This window comes from Salvia splendens, chromosome 21 (assembly GCF_004379255.2).
Source record: "Salvia splendens isolate huo1 chromosome 21, SspV2, whole genome shotgun sequence".
Taxonomy (NCBI): domain Eukaryota; kingdom Viridiplantae; phylum Streptophyta; class Magnoliopsida; order Lamiales; family Lamiaceae; genus Salvia; species Salvia splendens.
In genome coordinates this window covers 15,051,571-15,071,819 of record NC_056052.1, presented here as the reverse complement: position 1 = coordinate 15,071,819, position 20,249 = coordinate 15,051,571, and the positions used below count along the sequence as shown (strand labels likewise).

Sequence of the window (20,249 nt, the reverse complement as noted above, 5' to 3'; positions counted from 1 at the left end):
AGTTTATGCGAAAGTATATTTTAGTTTGAGTCAAAACTTTTACTTTAAGAGTGAGATGTGGAGATTTTAGGAAAGTGTGAAAGAGTTTGAAGAAAGTTTTTGTGTCAAAATTTTATGAATGCAAATGTGAAGTGCGAAAGTGTTTAGCTATGAGATGTGAAAATGTTGTGTGTTTATCTTGTGGTATGAATGACGTTAATTGTGGTAGATGTTGAGATGAGAGATGATGAAGTATGTGGCGAACATAGAGTGCTTATGTTGTAGGCTAGATTGAATACACGCTAACCGTAGTTTTAAGTTGAGATAATCTATCACTTTCCCGAGTGATGAAACGAGCGAGAATCTGAAAGTTTGGGGTGAACCACTAATTTGTTAAGGCACGACTAGGCAAGGAGATCGAGAGTGCGAATGGAGGCGACCATGAAACTTTTTCTTGGAATTGCGTGAAACTTTGGAGCAAGCTAGGTGTGAACCATTCGAAGGACGTAAGCAAATTTCGGGACGAAATTTTTGTTAAGGTGGGTAGATTGTAACACCCTGAAAAAAAAATAAGAAAAAAAATCAAATTAATCTAATTAAATCTTTTCCTAGTTGACTTGGTCAAATATAGTTATCCAAACCCATCAACAAAAGATTTATTCATATCTCTACTCCCTAAAATCTCTCCAACAAACCAAATCTCCACAGAATTATTATACTACTGCATATCAGTTTCAAATGTACAATTTATATGTGAATATATACACCCAAACCGTCCCACAAAATTTTCATCACGTCTGGAGTAGGGCAGCCGTGAGTTTCATCAAGTTTTCTTCCTGCACATTGAAGTCCATTCCTTGAACGAACAGGTATAGCCTTTTCCCCTCAATTTTTCTTGGCATAATTCATGATTCACGGTAGTTCCAGGACCAGAATTTAATTCACCCTTGAAAATTGTTGAATGATTTATTAAAGCCTCGATCTTTAATGCTTAGATGTTGCCTCTTTGTTTCTTCCAACCTCAATTCTTGATGCCCATTAATAACTGAAATCAAACTATTAGAAAACTTAATAAAGGGTTTAGAATGGGGAAAAGGGAGAGGGGCGTACCTGTTTGTGCTTGGCGTCGGCGGTTGGTGAACAGAGCTGAGAGCTGGAGCTCGGCGGTGACGAAAAGGGAGAGGGGCGTACCTGATGTGGCTTTTGCCATCAATGGATAATCGAATTCGGGTCTGTCTAGGGAGTGAGTCCCTATTCAGGCTAGTGTACACCTATGGAGATCGTGAGCCGTCTTTTGGGTCGGCCGGTCTAGTGACTTGGAATGTGGCCACATTCCTTGTCATCAATGGATCAGATATGGTAGACATCTATGGGAAAATGACTGATCAGTCGAATTTTACAATGGAAATGATTTTAGTGTCTCGGGCATTTTCAAAGTTAAACCCGAGGTCACTCAATGGTGGCATGATAAATACTTTTTATAAAATGATTTCGGCATGAGTCCACTGAGTGCATCAAGTACTCAGCCCTGCTTTTCTTTTAAAAATTGCAGGTTGAGCGTGACGGGTGCGGTGGGTGTTGAGCAAGACCGTTGAACAAATTAAGTGTTTAGAATGTGTCATGTCTTCACACGTGGCATATTCCTTCTCTCAAATGCTTCCGCTAAGTAGTTGTCTTTCTTTTGAGTTCTTGTATCGTTGAGGTAATATTCATTTTTGAGTTGTTGAATGTTGATTGTTAAGATACTCTGATTTTATTCAAACTATTCCCATTTGTTTCAAGTTATGGTCGAGTTGTGTTGTTTTCCCCTTTCTTCCCCGCTTCTTTAATCCTCCCCTAGTCGCGATCAACCGTGTTTTCTATCCTTAGAAAATGCGGGCGTGACAAAAATATTACGTGTTTAACATATAAAAATAACTTATGTTCATATTATTACCAAGAAGTCCTTGTGTTGTAGTGGTTGAATTATTAGTAAGTTCACCGGGAGGTCTTCAGTTCAATTCCTATCAAGGCCGAAATTTTAAAAAAAAAATTGAAAAGCATTTGAACCGGTTTTCGGTTCCCAGTCAGACCGGTCCAGCCGGCCGATTTCAACGGTTCATGGCGGTTAAACATGTCACTGGTTTTATAGGGCTAACCGGACTGGACCACTTATCAGTTCGAGGCCGAACCGGCCGGTCCGGTCCGGTCCGATTTTTAAAGCATTGATACATAGTGTCATCTCATCTCATCTCAGCTCATCTCCTCCCAGTAGCCCTCAATTCGCCATGGCCGGAGTCCTAGAAACCCTAATCATTCCACGCGTCTCCGCTCCCCCATTCGCCTCCGTCCGGCTCTCGGAATTCAGGGGTCTCAAGATGCTACCAACTCGGTCGTCGGCTAAGCTGAGCACCACCCGCTCACCTTCTCGAGGTTCCACTAGAATCGTTTGCGAGGCGCAGGACACTGCTGTTGGAGGTCTCTCTTTTATTCAGTATTTCTATATCACTACTTTTCTGCCGAATAACATTTTATGCAAACGCTACTTATTTCGATCTCTTCGCCTTCAATTGAATGCGTAGATTATAGTTAATTTTTTCAGTTGTTATGCCCTTAATTGACGAATCTACTTCTTGTTTCATTGAATTATGTTGTAAATTTGCAAATCGTTTCCAGTTAGGTTTAATTGAATCTATTTCGATTTCGAAACAATATGAAAAAAACACCAATTTCCTTTTTCTGAGAGTTAATGGAATTGATTATACTCAAAGAATTTAAATTTGGCACAATGGAAGTAAATTAGTTGTCTCTTTAGGATCCTATATAGATAAAAAAAAATACTACTGTTGGATAATCGATTCTTTACAATGATGCATTTAAAAGTGGTACATCTGAGGCCCATAAAATTTTCTGCAGTCTAAGATAACTTGCTTGTAGGATTGTAGAATCATGTAATGTCAATGTCAATGTCAATACTAGCAATCGGATTTGAAGGGCGCAAGCGTTTGTTAGTTAGTTGCAGATTTGATTTCATTCCTTTTATAAGTATATATATATATACTAGAACACCTAGTGATTCATTCCCAGTTCATTCTCTTCAATAAAAGACGAGAGTTATTTCCCAGATTTTATATCAGTTTTCGTGGGGTGTTTACCGTTGAAGCACTCCTCGTGCTTGTGTATCCTCCCTCGACCTTCACCTCCTAACATCCTTTTTACATTTTACTTGATACCTGGTCATGAATTGTTGTATTCATTGGCTTGTTCTACCTGAATAGTAAATACATGAGTGCATTTCCTTTCACTTGAGAGTTTGTTAGAGTATTCCTTGCATTTCTGTTGCAACTTGCACGTTGTGGGAATGAATGGGAATTCATCAAAAAGAAGAAAATCATGTTAAGTTTGGAAATAATCTTTAACCTTATGCATTTGTCTTATTATTAGTTCCTTGTAAACTGCAGTGGCTGCTGTTACTGATCCGGACTGGCAATCTCTTGTGCTCAAATGCGATTTGCCTGTTCTGGTTGAATTCTGGGCACCGTGGTGTGGGCCATGTCGCATGATCCACCCTGTCATCGACAAACTGGCCAAAGACTATGCTGGGAAGCTCAAATGCTTCAAGGTCAACACCGATGATTGCTCTACGATCGCAACCCAGTATGGGATCCGGAGTATTCCTACTGTCTTAATATTCAAGAAAGGGGAGAAGAAAGAAGCAGTCATTGGTACTGTTCCAGAATCTACACTGACAACTTGCATAGAAAAATACTTGTAGAAGTGCAAGTGCACATGTATCTTCTCTTTCACTTTTTTCCGCCCCTTTTTTGGAAACATTCCCAAAATCACCGTAAGAAAATATATGAAACCGTGTATAGTTGATGCAGATTTAAAATATCATTCATACTTGTATTATGTTGGCTTATTGAATCCACATTGATCCTTATATTTGAGAAGTAACATTGAAATGATATTAGGGCAATGTTAACAGGTGTGGGGAAGAAGCTGGTAGAGTGGCTCATTCCATTGCCCACTTAGCTAGATGTTTCGCTGTGATGTTACGGTAATGGCGTTTCGTTTTTCCCCTAAAAATAAAAAATGAAATGCAGTAATAATGAAGCATACCCGATATTTTGTTCGCACTCTTTGTATGATATGGAATCTTCGTTGGTACTGCGTTGGGCCATATGTATATATCTTACAAAAACTTCTTGTGAATTTTACAGTATACTCCTTCCGTTCTATATCAATATAGTTATTTTTTCAATTTTAGAAAGTTCCAAGATAATTGAGTCATTTTTATTTTTGATAAAAAGTAATCATCTTTTTTGCTTTATTCTCTCTTCCTTTATTTTACTTAGTTATCTCTTACTTTATTTACCATCTATTTAACATATTATTTTTAAACTCCACGCTGAAAAGAAATGCTTCTATTAACAAGAACAGATGGAGTACATAAAATATACATATGATGGAGTACATAAAATATGCATATAAATAATCTAAAGGACTTTCTTATTTGGCTGTAACTAGACTTTTTGGTTAAGGTGAGATATAATATTTGGATAGTAGCTCATTCCAAATGCTACTAGCACATCCCATAATACAACATCTCTCGGAGCTGAAAAATTGTGCACAAAGTTTCCACAACTCAGCACCTCAAACCAGAAAATTTTCACACTGCAAACCAAGCCAACCTTTTCTTTTTAGCACTATTTTGAGATTTTTTTTCTTTTCGCTCCACTTTTTCTTCTTGTACTTCTTCCTTCGCACCATAAGCGAGTTAATTTCTTGTTTAGGATGCCCACCATAAGTTAGTTATTTCCCTTTTAGCAAAAACTCTTACTTTATTCTCCACTTACTTTATCTCTATTCACTCTTTATTTTTTCTGTATCATACTTTACTCTTTTATATAGTATCAATTTCTTAAATTTCGTACTCAAAAGAAGTGCCTCGCTTATGGCTAGACGGGGGGAGTAATTCTTTTTTAAAGCAACTTTTCACCTTGTAGTCTACCTTGATTCAAAATCATCCCCCATCATGATCTTTGTCCCCAATAATTTGCTAGAGTGTTCAACAATAGACCAAGATCAAGCAAAACAATTAAGCTCTACATAATTCATGCAAGATAAAATATCCTCGCAATGCTATGAACATGAAATATGCGTATCAATAACTAAGCCAAAGGGATATTCAAATTTATCCACAAGAATTAAGCATATTCAAACACACCCAACAATAATTAATTCCAATAAATCCAACTCACAAATTCAACAATAATTTATCACAAGTATATCATCTCCATCAAACTCCAATTCAAACTACCAAAATATATACCAACAACAAAGTCATTTAATGAAAGAATTAAAGATCAATGCTTAGAAATTGCAAAAAGAGCGTACCGTGCGTTGGCTGATAGTTGAGCACAATAAAAATTTGGTAAAAACCAAAGAATTTGATTAAGTGATGTAAATTTGTAGTGTGAGTGTGTGAATAATGTGGAAAAAACAGAACTTAAAGAGAGGGAAAGTGGTTGGTAGGGTTAGAAATAAAATGAATGAAAGAAAGGAGGAAACATACAATATGTGAAAATCTCGCATCTGACACGCCTCAGCGGGCGCTGACTGCAGTTCAACAGACCCCCGAGGATCGTCGGTCCTCACAGTTCTTTCGGCGGGCCGCTAAGTACAACTCAGCGAGTGCTGACCCTGCTCCAATTTTTATTTTTATTTTTAAATAAAATATGAAAATACAATTTTTATTTATTTATTTTTTAGATAGATTTTTTTATTATTTTTGAAAAATGAAAATAAAAAGAATAGAATTTTTTAAGTTTTTTTCATTTTTTTAAAAACCGAAATTAAATATTAAAACCTAAAAAATTGAAAATTAAAGCACTATTGGAACACCTCCATTGTTGCGCTTCATGCTCTCCTCAAGTACCTCGAAAAATAAAAAAAATTATATAATACTTACACTCTAAATTAGTATTATCAACATTTCTATAATATTAGCTTAAAGCAATAATATTCTCCGGCAAAGGCGTCAAAAACTTGATGCACTATTTTTTAGCACTACAACTACTTGCAAGCATACAAGGTAGGAATAGTATAGCTAAAGATCCCTACTGGGATATTGTTAGGTTTGGTATACTGAAAAGCATGTTTCGAGCAAGTTCGCGCGAATAGAATCTTGCTTGTATACGAAAAACTCTACAATCCACTTTTAACCCGATTCAGTATTATTCGAGCAGTATCGCACGAATAGGATCAGTATATTATTACATTGTGTTTGTTTGTGCATTTATAAGATGTTTTATAAATATTTAAATGTATAAGAAACAAACAAAGTCTAAGTCTTTTGCTTAGTAGACTGGTTGTGGGCGTCGTCCACTTTAAGGTAACACGGTCGGTTCTATGCAATGCTTTGCAAAAGAAAAAGAAGAATTTCACAACCCAGATAGGCTTAGACTACCTATCGTGAAAGGTTGCAATGTCAGTCCGATTATTTCTAAACCTTTCTAAAATAAGATGACGTTGGTGTGGTATAGCACTGAATGGATCTAACAGCAAGACGTGTCTTTATGCTATCTACTGAAAGACTAGGTCTTGATAAAATAGTATTTCTTAATCTACATACGTTAGCATTGAACATACAGTATTTATTATACACTACTTTGACTTATCAAATGGTGCAGGTTTTTTCGCAACCCAATAATCCTGATATATTGGGTAGTGGTAATTAATATCTAGCAGTGCTAGGATTGCTATTATGTTGAATCACGCGCGAGGTGAGTCTCATTTGGTAATGTCCTCAAGAGGAGCTTGAACAAGGTTTTTATTATTCGGAAACTGGTCAGTTTGAATTTAATTATTCCATGAATAATAAATAAATGTTTCTTGCTAAGACCACTCTTGGAATAAATAAGATGTTGATTAATTAAGTCCATAGCAGACATTCATTAATTAATGAACATTTATATCTTAAGCGCAGGAAATAAACAATAAACATAACGGAAACCCAGATTACTTGTAATTTCGGATTTGGATGGGCAGTGCAATATTACTTCTGTAGTGGCTGCTCATAATATTCCAATATAAGCTTATATTAAATTGTGGGTTCAATTTAATTAGTAAAATGCTATTGGGTGAGGTCATATCCAAAACCTTCCATAGATCCCTGACTAGGCCCAATAAGAACTTAATATAAATCGGAGTATAAATAAGACAAAAAATATAATTATTATTCTATGAAATTTTCGTCCCCCTCTCTAATTGGTAGAGGAGCTCGAAAATTCTCCAGGTCTCCTCCGTGAGGAATTTCTGTCTGCTTTATTCGAGTCCTAGTATTTTGATAAGATCAGCATGGTAGAGTTTCTATACTAGAAATCACCTTTCGAGTGATTGAATACTGTAAAAACTCTTATTTTATTTTCCAAGGAATAAAACAGATTATTTTTGTCATAATGTTGTTATGTTTTACATTTAATGGATATTTATTGCGTGTTTAAATGTATAAGTAACTTAACAAAGTCTAAGTCTTTGCTTTAGTAGACCGGTTGTTGGCGCCGTCTACTTTAAGGTAACACGGTCAGTTTTGAACAAAGAAAAATAAGAATTTCACAACCCAGATAGACTTAGACTACCTATCGTGAAAGGTTGCAATGTCAGTCCGCATATTTCTAAGCCTTACTGAAATAAGATGACATTGGTGTGGCAGAGCACTGAATTGGATCTAACAGCGAGACAAGTCTTTATGCTATCTACTGAAAGACGAGGTCTTGATAATTATTTGTTTCTTAATCAATGTACGTTAGCATTGAGCATACGGTATTGATTATGCACTACTTTGACTTACCAAATGGTGCGGATTTTTCGCAACCCAATAAACTGGTATATTGGGTAGTGATGATTTATATCTAGCGGTGTTAGGATTGCTATTGTGTAGAATCGTGCGCGAGGTGAGTCTCGTTTGATAACGTCCTCAAGAGGAGCTCGAAATAAGACTTTATTATTCGGAACCTAGCTGGTTGGAGTTTGATTACTCTATGAATAATAAATAAGCGTTTCTTGTTGAGTCCAATCTTGGAATTAATAAGATGTTAATTAATTAAGTCTAAAGCAGACACTAATCAATTAATGGATGTTTCTATCTTAAGCGCGGGAAATAAATGACAAACAATGGAAACCCGAATTACTTATAATTTCGGATTTGGATGGGGAGTTCAGTATTACTTCTGTAGTGGCTACTCGTAATATTCCAATTAAAAGTTTATATTAAATTAGGGTTCAATTTAATTAGGAAAAAGAAAATTGGGGGAGCTCATATCTAAAACCTTCCATAGATCCCTGTCTGGGCCCAATATGTGACTTAATATATATATGAGAATAAAGGAGACAGAAAACATACATAAGTATACTCATAATTTTTGCCCCCCTCTCCTACACTGTGAGGGACGATTTTCTTTCATCCGTGAGATAGGTTTTCCTTCTTCTTTATTTAAGTCCTAGTATTCTGGTGAGATCAGCCCACCCTGATAACAGTTTACAGTCCGGGAACCAGTCAGAAGATTCGTGGTTTAGTATTCAAGATCTTCCCGTGGAGAAGGCGCTAGCTATCTTCGATTCTTTGAAGAATCACCGAGGTAAAATAGTTAATCCGTAGAGAAGCATGTTTTAGGTTTCAATTATTCTTAAAGCAAGATTTATTTGAGTTATGAGCATGATACATGTGATAATTGCGCGAATAGAATTTTTCTAAATCATCTGCTAAATAGATCGCCTTCGTTATCTGATTTATTTGTATGCACGCATCCGCTACCAACCCCTTCACAGCCCACCCTGATATCGAGATACAGTTTGGGAACCAGTCAGAAGATTCGTGGTCTAGTATTGAAGACTATCACGTGGAGAAGGCGCGAGCAATCGACGATTGTTTGGAGAATCAAATCGGTTACCTTAAACCGTAGAAATCATGTTTTAGGATTTATATTATTTAAGCATGAATTATTTGCGTTCTAGCATGCAGTTATCTGTTTAACATGTGAATTGATTAATCGCATAATCGGTCAAATAGATCCTTATCTGATTTATTTATTTTGTACAAGTCTTTCGTTGTGAAAGGGGCACCGAACCCTATCTATTGATATCAGAGCCAATTTTTTGCTCTGATTATGTGGATTAATTTCATGTTTTGTGAATTGCTTGAATGCATAACCTTTTACATTACGTATTTCATTACATGTTCGAATCAATTGATTCTTTGAGTAATTAATTGGCGTAATTTATATAGACTAATTGATATCAGAGCCAATTTTTGGCTCTGATTATGTGGATTAATTTCATGTTTTGTGAATTGCTTGAATGCATAATCTTTACATCAGAATTGGTTTTACAAAATTACGTATTTCATTACATGTTCGAATCAATTGATTCTTTGAGTAATTAATTGGTGTAATTTATATAGACTAATTATGTAATCATTGCGAGGGAATTTGGATGCTTTGTTTGTTGAAGTAAAGTTTGCTCGTTTGCATGGAAGAAAGGATGAAGAGTTCGCATGCATGAAAGTGATGATGTGTGAGACAAAATATCTCCATCTTAGCTGGTGACAGCTGGATCCTCATCAGCTCCACGTCAGCAGAAGAATGAACGTGTGGATAGTTAGTTACTAGCCGTTGGAAAAGTTTGTTACGAGCTCTGTTTTAACTTTGTATAAATAGTAGTTCGTAGCTTGTATCAGGAGATTTTGATGTGATAAATAAAATTCATTTTTCTCCACTTTTTGTGTGATGAGTTTGATTTTATCATCTTCAACATGGTATCAGTGAAAAATTCAATTCCGTTGTGTTTCTTATGATCTTCTTCTTCTTCTCCAATGGCGGCAGCTCGTCGCGGCGGTGGTCCTCAGATCCAACCACCGACTGAAGACTTCTCGAGCCCCTACTATCTTCATCCAAGTGATAATCCCGGCCTTCAATTGGTGTCTCAACTTCTCAATGGCTCTAATTACATCAATTGGAGCCGATCGATGTCCACTGCTCTTTTAGCTAAGAATAAAATTCTTTTTGTCAATGGAGTTTTATTGAAGCCTGTTGAGGATGATCTGCTATATGCGGCGTGGATTAGATGCAATAGCATGGTAGTTTCCTGGATTAGGAACTCCTTATCACCTCAGATTTTCTCTAGCATCATGTATCTAGATGATGCAAAGGAGATCTGATCAGATCTACGTGACAGATTTTCTCAATGTGATTCTACTCATGTGTATCAGCTCAAGCAGAAAATTATGTCTCTTGTTCAAGGAGATGATGATATCAACTGCTATTTTACTAATCTTCGAATAATTTGGGATGAGTATAAACACACTCAACCTATCTCATGGTGTGTTTGTACGCATTGTAGATGCCAAAGTGCAGCGAAGTGGCATAAGCACCAGGAAGAAGAATGTGTAATACATTTTCTGATTGAATTGAATTCTTCATACTCTCAAATCCGATCGCACATTTTATCTATGGTACCTCTTCCTACTTTGTATAAAGTCTTCTCATTAGTTTTACAAGAGGAGAGGCAACGTACTATTGGAGGCAACACTGAATTTGTGAAATATTCTCAATCTACACCAATTCTAAGTGAACATCCTTATTTTGCCAATGCTGCTTCATCTCAGTTCAATCGAGGAAGGTTATGCTCTCATTGTGGTAAAACAAACCACACTGTTGATAGATGCTACACACTTCATGGTTTTCCACCAAGTTTTGGAAGAGAAAAGTTCAAACCGAGTTCAAACTCAAGAGATTTCAGTTCTCCTAAATTTGTTAATCTTGTGGATGATTTTTCCACAGAATCATCTGATAAGACAGCTTCTGCTCCAGCTATGCCTACCTTTGATCAGTGTCAGCAGCTGATAGCTCTATTGCAAAGCCAGCTTGTCACCAACACTCCTTCTACCTCCAATTCAGCCGCACAACAAACTCCTTCACCCACTCAATCTCCACATTTTACAGGTACTACCTTATATCTTCCTATCATTGCAAATATATCTTTAAAATCCAATGTTTGGCTCTTAGATACGGGAGCTACTCATCATGTATGTTGCAATAAGTCTCTTTTCAACTCATGCTCTCCTATTGGCAATGCCTCTGTTCAGTTGCCAAATGGAGCAACTGTTTCTATTACACATATTGGAACAGTTTGCTTAACACATTCTCTTATCCTCAATTATGTTTTATATGTTCCCTCTTTTTCATATAATCTGATCTATGTGAGCTCTCTAACCAACTCACTTTCTTGTACCTTAACCTTTGATCATGATTCTATTGAAATTCAGGAAGCTTCTCGGGGCATTGTGATTGGGAGGGGTAGAAGATTTGGAAACTTATACACTATAGATGTCAGTTCTGAGAGCAATGACAATCAAGGTTCTACCAAATCTTTATCCTCTTTATCTGTTTCTCAGTCTCTTAATGCCAATTTTGCGGTTCATATTGATGTGTGGCATAAGAGGTTAGAACATTTATCTTTTAGCAAGTTGAAATCCATGTCTGAAACTCTTCCTTTCTCAAATAAAAACCATTCATTGTGTGATATATGTCCTCTTGCTAAACAACAGCACTTGCCTTTCAATTTGTCTGAATCTGTTGCTAATGAGCCCTTTGATCTCATCCACTATGATGTGTGGGGTCCCTTCCTTCCAAATACAAATCATGGATATAAATACTTCCTCACCATTGTTGATGATCACTCAAGATTTGTATGGACTTTCCTTATGCAAACAAATCTGATGTCCAAGCTATTCTTCTTCAGTTTTTCAACACTATCCTTACTCAGTTCACCAGAAAAATAAAAACTGTCAGATTTTGATAATGCACTTGAATTCAATATACCTTCCTTATATAACTCCTTTGGCACAATTGTGCAACATTCTTGTGTTGAGACTCCTCAGCAAAATGCTCGAGTTGAGAGAAAACACAAACACCTCCTCAATGTGGCTAGAAGCCTTCTTTTCCAATCACACTTGCCTATTCAATTTTGGGGATATTGCATCCTTGGGGCATCTTATCTGATAAATAGAATGTCACGACCGCCTAAACTAGGGGTACTACAAACGAGGCGATCGTGACCACGGGATAACATTAAAGACAACATTTAAGGATAACATTTTATATGAAAACTTAATTAGCTTAAAGGAATAATATTTTAGTTCATTAAAAGTTTAGACAACAAATTTTTAGTTTAAAGAAACTTAATGTTATAAATTTATTATTAATTAGCAACGACTTATGGCAAAGGATTTTTCAAAAGAAGCAGCGGAGAAAATAAATATTAAAATCCAATTAACTTCCAAAAGAAAACATTAGGTTTAGTTCACGAAAAACCATTTCAGAGTAACAGGGTAAACATTTGGTTTAGTTCACAAAAACGTTTCATAGACTAGCCAGTCAACTAATCTCCCCATTTTCTCAACAATCCATTAATCACAATCATCAATCCACAGTGCGACGAAAGTGTGGCCACACTATTCGCCTACGAGACCGGCCGACTAGCAAGGACGGCTCCCGATCTCACCAGTGTACACAGCCTGATAGGGTTTGCGGCCCTACTCAGACCCGAATTCGTTTCACAACACAGCCATATAGCCTAACGGAGTAAACTCAGACGAACTAGGCATCAGGCACACAATCTCAATCAAAACAATCCATGGCATGACATAACAAGTTAAACCACCCTTATAACACCACATCATATTTTCGGAAAATAAAAAGATTTGTAAAGAAAGCCCACCTCGTTGGTTTAATCAGTTCAATATCCACTTAAGGCAACCCTCGTTCCTTGTGCTCACGTACACACAATAACCCTTGCCAATCATCACAACACAAATCAGCCTTTCATAAATTCACATTACCATGCATGTCCTATCGTTCCTTTTATCATTCCCTTAATTTACCCATCCCAACATTCATCAACCTAAGGAACAACATGCCATAATATTTCTCAACGTGTCACACATAATCACGTCACAGGATACCTTCACAAATCATACATGCATCATATAATTCATTAAAACTTGGCAACAAGTGGTATTTCCACTTAACAACACATCTGGCAGAACTGCGCGGTTTGTTTGTAAAAATCACCAAAAATCTATCCGACCTCATATGAAGCTAAACTTTGGTCACAACACAGTAGACACATTCAAGTTCATCCAGTTAAAATTTCTCACTCAAATCATATCGATTGGTCAGTCAAAACATTAATGCAACTCTCTGGTCGGAACATAAAAATTCTGGCAGCACTGCGCAGTTCATTTGAAAAATTCACCAAATATTCATCCAATGCCCAATGAGGCTGAAATTTTCACAAACCACAGAAGACACTTTGAATTTCATCCAGTTCAAAATTCACATCAAAATGTGGCCATTTGGTCGGTTAAATAGAAAACGAAACGTTCTGGGCGAGAATACAAGTTTCTGGCAGAATTGCGCAGTCGACTTCAAAAATTTATTAAAAATTCATCTTTTGTCAAAAGGGGCTGAAATTTACACACCACATAGAAAACACCTTGAAGTTTACGCAGTTAAAAATTCGAACCAAAATAAGATCCTTTGGTCAGTCAAACACACGTCGGAATCCACTGTCCGAACACTACAGTTTTCAGGTCTCAAAATTTCGAAATTAGGGTTTCTTCCTCATTCAACCAAACACAATTTTTCATGCTTCCCACACACAAACATGCTTCAAAAGGTTCTCACAATCATGTTCTCATATAACCACACATCATTCACCAATGAATCATTCAAACTTTACACATATTCATTCACAATCGCATATTCACAGTTTTTCTCATACAAACACAAATTCCCACCGATAAATTTTGCGATCTGTGATTCCTACACTCACTATATGTCACGACCGCCCATACTAGGGGTACCACAAACGCGGCGATCGTGACCGACATGCATGGATAACGTTTTTAAAAGAAAATCCTAATTAACTTAAAGGAAGAAAGACATTTTAGTTTAAAGATGTTTAAGGTTAAAATTTTACTATTAATTAGAAAAGGCTTATAATAAATACTTTTAAAAGAAATAGCGGAGAAAATAACCTAAAGAAAACCAATTAACTTCTAAAGTAGACCATTTAATTTAATTCACGAAAACACCATTTTCAAAAGATAACGTAATTACTTGGTTAAAACCTAACACAACCATACATGTTCAAACACAGTACGAAAAGATTAAAGTCTTGAGACATAGTTTAAAATATAGCAGCGGACAATAAGGTTTAAAGAGAGTCAAGGATCACGCCTATGTATGAAGACACAACGCATCCTAAGGCTAGCTCAACATCCTTCGCAACATCCTGCTCAACCTGCAAAATTTTAAAAGAAATTGCAGGGCTGAGTACTTGTTGTACTCAATGGGCTTATGCCGAAAACATTTTATATAGTTATGTCATCCATACCAGTGATCTCGAGTTTTTATATGGAATTAAGAAATTACCACGAGAACACAAAAACATTTCGTACACTGGCCAGTCAAATAATCTCCCCACTTTCTCAACAATCCATCAATCACAATCATCATTCCATGTGCGACGAAAGTGTGGCCACACTATTCGCCCACGAGACCGGCCGACTAGCAAGGACGGCTCACGATCCCACCAGTGTACACAGCCTGATAGGGTTTGCGGCCCTACTCAGACCCGAATTCGTTTCACAACACAGCCATATAGCCTAACGGAGTAAACTCAGACGAACTAGGCATCAGGCACACAATCTCAATCAAAACAAACCATGGTATGTCATAACAAGTTAAACCACCCTTATAACGCCTCATAGTATTTTCGGAAAAATAAAGAGATTTGAAAAGAAAGCCCACCTCGTTCGCTTAACAATTCACAATCCAACTTATGGCAACTCTCGTTCCTCGAGTTCACGAATACACAATCACCCTTGTCAACGACAACACAAGTCAGCCTTCTACAAAAAATCATACTACTATGCATGTCCTATCGTTTCTCTCTCATCGTTTTTCTCAATTAACCCAACCCAACGTTCGTCACAAAGATGGAAAAACACACCGTAATATATTTCAACTTATCACACGTGATCACATCATTAGGCACGTTCCTTGGACATACATACATCATATAATACTTTTAAACTTGAAAATAAGTGTCATTTTATCAAGGCAGAAAACTGGCAGAACTGCGCGATCGTTTTGTAAAAATCACCATAAATTCATACGATGCCCAAAAAGGCTGAAAATTTAACACAACACAGAAGACACTTCATATTTCATATAGTTCAAGAATCACATCGATCAGAGGTCATTTGGTCAGTCAAATAGAAAACGAAACATTCATGGCGAGAACTCACGTTTCTGGCAGATTTGCGCAGTCAACTTCAAAAATTTATTAAAAATTCATTTTTCTATAAAACGGGCTGAAATTCACACGAGACACAGAAAACACCTTGAAGTTTACTCAGTAAAAGTTTCGTAGCAAAATTCGTTCGTTTGATGGATCGAATACAGATCATAAGTCACTGGTCGTGCATCACAGATTTCTGGTTCAAATTCGAAAATAGGGTTTTTAAAACTTCCACAACACAACCACCGATTTTCCATGCTCGAAAACACCAGATCATGCTTACACGTTCCTCATACACATATTTGCATACAACTCATATTATTCACCAATTAATTCAATCCAACACACATGATTTCAATCCACAACGCAAAACCAAACAAGTTCTTACGAAACACACTTTCCCTCCCGTTAAAACTTGCGATCTATTGGACCTACACCCTCTACATGCATGTAGGACTCAAGAACATGGTCAAAACGGATAGGATGAGAAAAAGTGAGCAATATACCTTCTTTGACACAAAACGAATCGGTAGAAACGATGAACGAAACGATTCGTCGGAGGCTCTCGAAAATAACTTCAACGGATTGCAAGAACAAGAGTTGGATGGAGGATTTTTGGAGAGAAGATGAGTGGGAGAGAAAAATCGTGTGGGAGTGAGGGAGAAGGGAGGGAGGCGTTTTTTTTTGTGCTAGGGTTAGAGTTTCTCTAGCATTTAATTAATAATTATTCTCACACTTAATTAAAATAATTGTGGAGGAATAAAATATAGGTCAATAAATAAATCCCACAATTAAAATGAGAAATAGGCGTGTATGAGGGAATGAGATTTTTCGAAAATTAGGCATTATTTGGAGAGAGATATATTCACAAATTTGATAAAAAGATATTGGGTATTTCATAAATAAGATAACAAGCTAAATTAAAAGGAATCTCCAAGAATGAAATAAAGTGGGCGTGTGTTTTAAGGGGGTAGCAAGGAAATATTTAAATCCTCCAATAAAATAGAAATAGGATTTAAATTTGGTAATTTTTTTTGTAGGAAAAGACCCCACAAAATAGGTAACAAATAAATTAATTCCCTAAGGAAAAATCATGTAGGATAAATTAGAGATAATTTGGTTTGGATTTAATTTGGATAAATATCCCAAAACAATTTATTAAATCCAATAAAGAAAATACTATTTCCAATACTTTGAAGAGGCCGAAAATTCCAACTAGCATGGCTAGAACAAAATGCATAATCCCATTTAATTAATTTCCCCACACTGGAAAATATAAAATATCAAGCACTTCATTCCACATCACTCACGACAATTATTTCACGCAATTCACTTAATCACATAGAAACAAAAGTTTCACAATCCAAATTTCAAATAACCATATAAAAAGAGTCACAGATTTTTGGGATGTTACACTATATGCATGAATGAATCAAGAACAAGGTTTCAATGAAGAAGATGAGGAAAAGATTTAGTTATACCTTCTTGAATCGAAAACCAAACGGTAGAAGCAAAGATTGATGAGATTCGTCGGGAACTCTTGAAAATAAAACTTCAATGGATGCAAGAACAAGGATGGAAGAAATTTTGGAGAGGTTGAAGAGAGGGAGGAGAGGTGAGGCACGAAAATTATGAGGGAGAATGGGGGCTAGGGTTTAGTTTAGGTGATTATATAATCCTAGGTTTAATCCCATTAATTAATTAATTAATTAATTGTGGAGGAATAAAATAGAGGCCAATAAATATAATCCCACAATTAAAAAGAAGGAAAAATTTCAAAAATTAGGTTAATAAATTCAATAAGGAATTTATTTGGTATTTACTTGGAGAGAAATAGATTCACAATTTAGGAAATAAGTCAATGAATATCCCATAAACAAGGGAACAAAATAAATTAAATCTCCAAGTAGGAAATAATGAGGGAAGGGGCGAAAATCTTGATGGTGTGCACAAGGAAATTATTTAAATCCTCAATTAAATAGAATAGGATTTAAATTTGGTAATTTCTTTATAGGAAAAGACTCCCATAAAATAGGCAGCAATAAAATAGATTTCCCCCAAGGAAATTAAGCTAAAAAAAATGTGGGATGGAGACATAATAAGGAAAATATTCACATCCCCAATTAATTTGGCTTAGGTATTAATTTGGTATTGAATAAAGGGAATTCCACAAAATAGGAAACAAATATATTCTCCTCTACAAATAGGGGGGCCAAAAATTGGCTTAATTAGCCACAAGGAAATAATGCAACTCTTAATTTAATTGGGGTGAGGGAATAAAATGTGGCAAGATTTAATTGGTTTTAAAATAAATGAAGGAATCAACAAGGTACCAATTTTATCAAAGAAACTAATTAATCCTCTTAATTCAAGTAGAGGATATCCGAAACTCACAAAAATAATAGGTTAGAGTTTGAGTTTCATGTAGCACAATTTAGGGATAATTTGATTTGGAGTTAATTTGGATGAATATCCCAAAACAATTAATTAAATCCAAGAAAATTTCCAATAATTGGAGGGGCCAACAATAGCCACTTTATTTGGCTAGAACAAGATGCATGATCTTTATTTAAATTGATTCCCCACATTAAATATAACCAGCACTTCATTCCAATTTCCTATGACGATTTATTCCACATAATCAAACTCAATCACGTAGTAACAATTTAAATTTCATAAATGAAATTTTCAATCGACATATCTTAAATAAATGTCACAAAATTTGGGATGTTACCTCTTCATCTGTTATCCCTGATAATCTCACTCCCTTTCATATGCTTTTCAAGAAAGCTCCATCCTATGCACATTTGAGAGTCATAGGCTGCCAATGTTATGCTTCTTCTTTGCATAGAGGCAGAGATAAATTCTCTCCCCGAGCTATCAGATGTGTATTTCTGGGATACCCCCGGGATACAAAGGCTACAAGCTCCTAAACCTTGACACTATGGAGGAGTTCATTTCCAGACATGTTGTGTTTCATGAGAGCATATTCCCTTTAGCTCATTGCCTTCTTCCAATTTTCCAGCATCTTCTACTCCTATCAGTCCATATCTACCCATTTCACATCCTTCCATCTCCACACACTCTCCACCACCATCACCTGAGACTAATCATTTCAATCCCACAGTTACCAAAAGTAGCAAACAAACCAAGACTCCATCACACTTAACAGATTTCATATGCAACTCAGTTGCTTCATCCACTCTTCATCCTATATCAGCCAACTTCACCTTGTCCAAACTCAGTCCAGATTATCTCAAATACATCGTTCTCATGTCTGCCATTCCAGAACCTCACACTTACAACCAAGCATCTGAAATCAAAGAGTGGCAATTGGCAATGCAAGAAGAGCTATTTGCTTTCATCAGGACTGACACTTGGTACATCACAGTTTTACCTCCGGGCAAGATCCCAATTGATTGTAAGTGGCTCTATAAAGTGAAATATCATGCGGATGCCACTGTGGAGAGATATAAAGCATGGCTAGTTGCTAAGGGATTTACTCAGCTTGAGGGAATTGATTTTTTGGATACTTTTTCTCCAGTTGCTAAGCTTACCACTGTCAAGATGATGCTAGCTTTGGCAGCAGTCTATGGCTGGTCTCTCTCACATTTGGATGTCAATAATGTATTTCTCTATGGAGATCTTGAAGAAGAAATTTATATGACTATTCCACCAGGTCTTGAGGTAGATAGACTCACTGTTGAGGGGGGCACTCCTGAGTCAACATTGGTCTGTAGGCTAAAGAAAGTTCTATACGGCCTTAAACAAGCTTCAAGGCAGTGGTACCTCAAGCTATCAGAAGTTTTGAGAGGATTTGGATTGCAACAATCAACATCTGATCACTCTTTCTTCTACAAATCTGATACAGCAGCTAGCTTCTTTGGCATAGTAGTATATGCGGATGATATATTAGTAGCCACCAAAGATCCACAAGTGACATAACAGTTTAAAGAATTTCTAGCAAAACACTTCAAGTTCAAAGACTTAGGAGCACCTAAATATTTCCTTGGAGTTGAGATTGCTAGGAACAAGAAGGGAATATAAATTTCTCAAAGAAAATATGCTATGGATCTTGTCAACGATGCTGGACTCCTAGGCTGCAAACCTTCATCAAGACCAATGGATTCCACAAAGAAACTTCAGTTGGATTTTGGAACTTTAATGGAGGATCCATCAAAGTACAGGAGGTTGATTGGAAGACTCTTGTACTTGTGTATTACTAGGCCTGACATAACGTATGCAGTGCATAAATTGAGTCAATTTGTCTCAAAACCGTGCGTGGGTCATTGGAATGCAGCTGAAAAGGTACTGAGATACTTGAAGAAAACCCCAGGTCATGGACTTTTCTATTCAAGCAGTAGTAAACCTACAATAAGTATCTTCTCATATGCAGATTGGGCAGCATGCCCCGACACAAGAAAATCCATGACTGGTTATTGCTTATTCTTGGGAAACTCTCTGATTTCATGGAAGGCCAAGAAACAAAATACAATATCCAGATCTTCTGCGGAGGCTGAGTACCGAGCCATGGCTCAAGCTACTTGTGAGGTTGTATAGGCCAAAGCTTTGCTTGAAGATTTTGGTGTAAAGACAGAGAAAGCGGTCCCTTTATATTGTGACAATCAATCGGCGATTCACATATGTTCTAACCCGGTCTTCCATGAGAGAACAAAGCATATAGAGATCGATTGCCACACGGTTAGAGAAAGATATATGCAAGGGATTATCAAACCGTTGCACATCAGGAATAACTTGCAAATTGCTGATATTTTTACCAAGCCATTGGGAGAAACGACCTTTCAATCCATACTTGACAAGATGAACTTCACAAGTCTATATAGTCCATCTTGAGGGGGCATGTTGAAGTAGAGTTTGCTCGTTTGCATGGAAGAAAGGATGAAGAGTTCGCATGCATGAAA

General features: G+C 36.6%; 2 protein-coding genes across 2 annotated transcripts; both read left to right on the top strand.

Annotated features, from left to right (window-relative positions):
• The first annotated feature begins 2,220 nt into the window (after window positions 1-2,220).
• Window positions 2,221-3,870, top strand: LOC121783452 (thioredoxin-like). The gene is made up of 2 exons (XM_042181523.1): window positions 2,221-2,436; window positions 3,420-3,870. Exons 1-2 carry the CDS (start codon window positions 2,247-2,249, stop codon window positions 3,731-3,733), a joined length of 504 nt encoding a protein of 167 aa, XP_042037457.1. The 5' UTR covers window positions 2,221-2,246; the 3' UTR covers window positions 3,734-3,870.
• Window positions 3,871-19,395: 15,525 nt separating this feature from the next.
• On the top strand, window positions 19,396-19,887 carry LOC121784271 (uncharacterized mitochondrial protein AtMg00810-like). Its single transcript, XM_042182434.1, has one exon. It carries the CDS (start codon window positions 19,396-19,398, stop codon window positions 19,885-19,887), a length of 492 nt encoding a protein of 163 aa, XP_042038368.1.
• The last annotated feature ends 362 nt before the right edge of the window (window positions 19,888-20,249 follow it).

What these genes read in the sequence shown, in the direction of transcription:
- LOC121783452 (XM_042181523.1), top strand. Translation starts at nt 2,247, where the DNA reads ATGGCCGGAGTCCTAGAAACCCTAATCATTCCACGCGTCTCCGCTCCC. An exon ending in GCAGGACACTGCTGTTGGAG is followed by an intron (nt 2,437 to 3,419) that starts GTCTCTCTTTTA and finishes TGTAAACTGCAG; the next exon opens with TGGCTGCTGTTACTGATCCG.
- LOC121784271 (XM_042182434.1), top strand. Translation starts at nt 19,396, where the DNA reads ATGGATCTTGTCAACGATGCTGGACTCCTAGGCTGCAAACCTTCATCA.